The following is a 6,676-nucleotide window of genomic DNA, read 5'->3' on the forward strand; positions in this document are numbered from 1 at the left end:
AAAACTGGCAAATGTTCAACATATAAGTGAGCTCAAACTATGCCATAGTATTCTACATATCCAGAGACAGAAGGATGTCTTATTAATACAATTAATCACTTTGCTTGAACAAACAAGGGCATACGGCTCCTCACATGCCCTAGAGGTCTGGAAGGTGGGTGGCTGCTGCACCAACCTTGGGTGGACTCCACTGCCCAGCTTTAGTAGCTCTTGAAGAAAATCTCAAAGCAGACAAGAGTACATGGCCCTCATGAGTCCAAAAGCACGAAATGCACCTCTCCATCCCTGTTTTCTCTCACACATCCCTTCTTACAAGTGGTACAAAAGGAAAAGCCAGTAGATAGCTTTAGTCAACTAGAGTTCATAACAGATAAATCCATGATAACCACTGATGAAAAATTATTCAAACACAGAATAATAGGAACTAGAGATGAAAAACAGCATAATGCATTTCTGGCCTTTATTTCACATTTCCAATAGAATATTTTGTTGCTTAGTTTTGGTCCTACCTCCTAAACATCCAATTTAGATACTTGTTGCTGCAATTTCACTCCATTACTTCGATGTAATTTCCTTCCTCTCTGTAACATCCATTTATGCATTTGAGAGCCATTACTGTATTTCTCTTCAGCCTGCCTTTATGAGAGCTGCATTCTACCTGGGGAACTATTATGAAGGCAATACATAACTTGATGTCAGAGAGAATTTTCAAACATAATAAATGCATTATTTAGGTTAATGCTACAATTCTGTCACTTTATTTTTCAGGACATTTACAGAAGTAAAGGGCAAAAATTGTTGGAATGCAGCAAATAAAACCCAAGTACTATTAGTAATCTTTTTAATACTAATGGTTCTCCATGTTTAGTCAAATGTAAGGACTGAACATCTAGCAATACAAATAGTTTGTCTGTACAAAGCTTTTCTTTAGTAGAATTAAAAATTATGGTCACAACAATAGTATTTGAAAATGACACAAGAAAGATAGCCCCAGCTAAATCTGTGCTTCATTCACAAAAACATAATTTTTTTTAATTGTTTGCACAAAGAATGTACCATATATAGTACAATTATAAATCCATGATTATGATTTTATTAGTGAATTCAGAAGTGTCAATTCTGCAATTTCATGAAAAATCCTGAGCAACAAGAAATTACTACGTTGAGAATACAAAACTATGGCCATTTCATGTTCTTACACTACCAGTGACATAATGCATCCATTAAAACCTATGCAAATTTGTATCTGAACTATTTAATATAGACCAATATTGACATGATTTATTCTTTAATTTTGAATACATATACCTCTATCAATTACATTTAAGACTTATACAATACATTTTGTTTTCATTGCATATAGCATTACCTTCCAACTCTACTGCTCTATTTAAACCTAAGTATGTAACAGCTCACAAAAACATAAATCTCATTAGCTTCAAGAGAGACATTAAAAACATGTGACAAAAGAGAAGCACAAAGTGCTTATCCTAAGCTTCTTAAAACACAACTTAAGATAGGTATAACACGTAGAGTGAAGACCGGTCCCAAAAGGCAGGTTTTAAAACAATGCATGCATGAATTTTAGAGACCTGATTGTGAGCTGCACATATAACATGTACAGTCTATCATGTTAGGGTGACTGCTGGTGGTCAAAGACATGTCCAAAAGATAGGTGAAAATGAAAAAGAAAATCAATTCATAATGCAAATATAAGTTCAATTTTTTTTAAAAAGTATAATTTAAAAAACCATGAGGCACACTAAACCATGGCAATTGTGACTGAGTTTGGCACACACTTCCTTGAAAATTGAAGTGGTACATGTGTATGACAACATGGATGGGTAGCATAAAAATGCATAATATAACAGAACGTTTTTTAACAGCAACAGAAACAAATTCTTCTGTAACTACCCAGACATACACATGCAAATATTGTGTCTTTCACCCTGATTAAAACCCGTTGAAACCTGGCATTAAATTACTTACAAGGTATTACCAATAAGGCCTTCAATATTTATAAAGAATTCCATGATAAACCTCAAACATTCACATGATGCCTTAAATGTGTATACAAGAAGGTTTTGAAACCGGAAAAGCACACAAGCTAAAAAAAAAATCTGGCAAACCTTTACTATTCACTACACTCTTACATTTTCTGTTCAAGTTTTAGAAATAATTCTGTGTTTACTTTACTGTTACCATTAAAATAAATGGCTAAATAAAAACTTATCCAGAGAAATAAAATGCCAATGTTTTAGGGTTTTTTTGCCTAGTGTTGTAAATTAATTTATACTTTGCATTATTTACACAGGGGAAAAAGACCTTCAGCACTGCCTGCACTGCACCTCTTTACCTGCTGCTCTGACAGACAATGCCACATCACAGTCTTACTTCATCTTGAAGCCAGTTAAATTTTTTGTCCTCACTTCCAGACAAAGGCTGCTCCCAAGCATCAAGCTGACTGTAACCACCAGAGTGTGAAGGCTACATGTACGCAAACACGCATTATTTCCACTCAGTCTGTCTCATACATTGCTATTTCTGCAACTCAGTAGCAACTCTGTTTTCTTTATAGATTGCTGACTGCAGATGCCCTAGCCAATGTGGTAATAAACCCAAGATTTCCTTGACAGTGTGAGTTTCTCTGTGGGGAGGGAGGGAGGGAGGGAGGGAGATGCTACAGGGCTGGATGAGCAGCCGAGGCAAGTGCAAGCCAGCCCTCTGAACATTAAAGAAACTCCTTACATGCCAAAGACATGGAGTAATTAATCATCTAAAAATCAGTCACGTACAATTCAATTAATACCAAAAGACTGTAACAAATAAAAGTCATCCAAAGCCCATGTCCACCACTAATCTCCTAGGAAATAAATGACGTGTGTGGCAGCAGCAGAACCATGTGCAGTTCATCCCATCTCCTGTCAGCTTTGTCCTGCTCTCATCCAGTGGCTGCAAGGCCACAGGGCTGGACCAGTGAAGCTCTCCTGAAGGCTCATTCTTCCACATATGAGAATGGACAGCTGGAGGCACTCAGTATGTCACAGAACACACACAGGACTTCAGCAAACTCTGACTGATAAATTCACTTTTGTTACTTACAAAATTAGACAGAATTGTTATCCAGCTTTAGAGATACAGTAGTCACAGCTGCAAAGTGATAAACACAGGCCTTGTGCTGGGTTTGATGTGCATTAGGTGCAGGGTTTATATAACAGTTTTCAAATTATACATTAACCTCAGAAGTCTGGGAGAAGACAACCAGAATCAAAATGGTCCCCTTGTGGAAAAATTATGTAACACTTATTGAATTTAATCCTCCAAGGGTGTATCTGCCCAAAGAAGAGACAATTCTTCCTGAAACACATGCAAGATGGAGAGCCATAAAACTAGAGAAAAAGCCCCACAAGGCTGCAAGTAACCAATTTACAGAGCATGGAGTTTAGAGACAGCTTCCATGTTCTGTTCATACCAAAAAAAGGGGCATGAAGGCACCAAGATGCTTCCCACTCCTCCAAACATCATAACAAAATACCATTTGCTGTAGATGAATATACTGTTTTACAAAAAAAATGAGAATTAAATCAAGAAATAAAATCAAATACATCAAACTATCCCAAGAAATGCATACAAGCATGCAGAACCAGGAAAAAAAATAAAAGAGTGGGCAGAAGCCTATACCAGAATTTTCCCACATTTTACATGGTTAACCCAGTATTTTCCTAAGTGTGTCTACATTTAAAGTTTACTGAGATGTCTATTTTCATAGGCGCCACAAATACCCTAATAAGAGCTGCATTTACAAATGCCTAATACATCTCCTCATTTGGATACCATAAAATACTCAGCTTTTTACTTTTTTCTTGTTATTTTGGTAGAAAATTTCATTCTTTCCTCTGATGGAAAGAACATCTACACAGCGGCACAGGAATACCTGTGTCTCTTTGAATGCATTAAGGCTTGTCTACAAACAAGCAATACATTGCTACAAATAACATGCAAAAATAAATCAAAGCAACTCCATCCTTACACCTGACTTCCTTCTGGTACAGAGCCACTGTTAGATGGCACTTAAAAGTGCTGTTGTAATTTCCAAATAAGGTGAATATACAGTATAGTACAACTTCTTCACACATTTTGCACTGCCACCCAAAAAGAGTGGTACCACTACACAGCTGCAATTGTTTCAGGAGAAAAAACACGCACATCTCATATTTCTCACTGAAACAGTCCTACGGACTAAAAAATTGGGTCTGGAGCCTGCCACACCATCCCAATACTAATGAAAGACTATGAACTTTATTTAAAAACCAAACACTTACTCTAACAAAATAAAAACTTTTATAAAAACACCTGAAAATACCAGTTAATTTAAGAATATGCAAACAACAGGCCTGAAAAGGATGCAGTGTTGTTTACTCCGACTGAAAAAAAATGGGAAACATACGCTACAATCTCTAAACCTTCCCACTCAAAGAATTAGGACAGAATTAGAAGATATTTCGGTAACGAAACAGAATGAACATGCTTATCACCTATTTCAAAGAACAGCTTAAAAAGTTACAAGCTGCAAAATATGACAAATAAGCTCCTATTGCCCAATGCACTGTTCGGGTGTGCACCTCACCCAGAAACCAAGCCTACAACAGAACAAGGAAAATTATTCGCTAGAATAACCTCATTCATTTCAACAGAATCCTCACGTGAATAAAGTTACTCAATGCACACACACAGAGAAGGAAGAGGCTATCAGACAGCCCCCCCCAATCCCCTATGCGTGCTACCACAGCACCAGATGTGACCTGCTAGCTCCCTCTCTAGCTGGTAGAAAGGGAGTGGGTAGGTGCTTGGCTCTCTTTCCCCGCTTAATGCACCTGTTAATGCAGCTGAGCTGGAAAAGGTACCCCAGGAAAAGAACAAGTGCAGTTTATTGAGTTCAGGGAACCAGGAAAACCAGTAGGGATTTGAAGCAAGATTTCAAGTCATAACTGACTGTGCTGTGCTCCTCCACTCCTGTAGCTGTACTGCTCTCGGGCTTAGCTGCAAGGTGCTAGCACAGCTCATTGTGAAACACCTCACTCAAACAGTCCCACAGAAACTTGGACTTTGAAAGCATTTCTTCCTGTTCTCACTGAAAGAATGTTCTGTTTAACCCAGTTTTTTCTTAGAAGATCCATGTAACTATTGAACATTCTGAATTTTCTTTTTTTAAATGCAGTCTCCGGTGCAATTCACTTATCATATAGACGCAGGTTGTTCAATTCAAGCTGTTGATTAAATACACTTAATGACATTGATAGTTCCTCAGAAAATATCACAGAGAGTGTTACATTTATAAAGGCATACAGCCAGCTGGCATAGAGTACAAAATGAAATAATCTTACACTTTAAATATATATTCTTAAGGGAACTATAACTTCTGGGGCATTTATTTGTACTGCTTTCTGTATGAATATTCCAGTCCTGCATCCATGCATCTCACTGCGAAAGCAATGCTAACCTGCCACCACATTTACCTGTCTCCCTATGAAAACAGTTTTCCACACATCACCTGGATAAACTTATTTTACTGTAACTCTGACAGAGACGGACTTCATTCTCGCAACCTCTGGAACAAGTGTTTACACACCGGGTGCTCAGGGAAGGCAGGCGTGTGCAGACACCGCGCTTTTAGCGATGCTGATGCAGCTGAGGAACCCCCCGGGTGAGCTCTCATCCCCCCGGGGCAGAGTCGTGCCCGACGGCCCGCGACCCCGCGGCGCAGACAGACCGGGACGGCGGGATGGAGAGCCACAGAGCCCAGCATCCTGCCTCGGGGGCTGCGGCCGGCGCCCCGGCCGGCGTGGGGCCTGCGGGGCCGTCCCGGGTGCAGCACGCTGGAGAGCGCCGGCCCGAGCCCGCGGCAGCCCCGGCCCCGCCGCCCGGTCCGGCGCCCGCCGAAGTTTGCGCCGGGCGAGGTGCGAGGCGCCGGGGCCACCCCTCTCCCGCCCACCGTGAGCCCCGCGCTAACCTGAAGTCGCTGTAGGGGTGGATGATCCAGAACCCCGCAGTTTTAACCCTTTCCTGCTCCTTCTCCACCGCCTTCTGGCTGCCGAACATGCGGAGGGAGAATTTGTTGACCCCCGGCTGCAGCATGGAGGTGAACTGCCGCTGCATGAAGCCGTACTGCCGCCGGGGTCCCTCGGCATCCTCGAAGCCCACCACGGGCTCCTCGCCCCCGCCGCCGTCCACTTTGAAGCACACCGAGTTGCCATGCTCCTTCACGCCGCCGCTGCCGGGGCTGCTCTGGGCTTTCTCCGCCGAGGCCGCCGGCTTGGCTGGGAAGGAGTTAGCGCTGCCATCGTCCCGGCTGCCGGCGGAGGAGCTGCGCTTCCCAGCCTCCATGCTGCGGGGCGGGCGCACCCCAGCCAAGGTAGAGCGCAGGGAAGCCTCGCCGCCGCCGGTGCCCTTCAGCGGCGCGGCTGGGCTGTGCCGCCCTGGGCTGGGCAAGGCTGGGCAGGGCTGGGCTGGGCTGGGCTGGGCTGGGCTGGGCTGGGCTGAGCTCCGCGCCGCCGTGCCGCCCGGCATCACCAGCGCCGCTGGCTCGGAGCGCGCTCCGCGCAGGGCGGGCACCGCCGCCCCTCGCCCGCCCCCTGCCGGCCGCCCCGCTCCGCCTGACATTGAGCCCGGAGTCCTG

General features: G+C 43.2%; 1 protein-coding gene across 1 annotated transcript in view; it reads right to left on the reverse strand.

Annotated features, from left to right (window-relative positions):
- The window catches only part of HCN1 (hyperpolarization activated cyclic nucleotide gated potassium channel 1), a 190,399-nt gene extending 184,015 nt beyond the window's left edge, over nt 1-6,384 (reverse strand). Inside the window, exon 1 of the mRNA XM_041489316.1 lies at nt 6,011-6,384. Coding sequence (XP_041345250.1) covers nt 6,011-6,384 — 374 coding nt within the window. The remainder of the gene's footprint in view (nt 1-6,010) is intronic.
- Between the last annotated feature and the right edge of the window lie 292 nt (nt 6,385-6,676).

Source organism: Pyrgilauda ruficollis, unplaced genomic scaffold (assembly GCF_017590135.1).
Source record: "Pyrgilauda ruficollis isolate IOZ18807 unplaced genomic scaffold, ASM1759013v1 scaffold92, whole genome shotgun sequence".
NCBI lineage: Eukaryota > Metazoa > Chordata > Aves > Passeriformes > Passeridae > Pyrgilauda > Pyrgilauda ruficollis.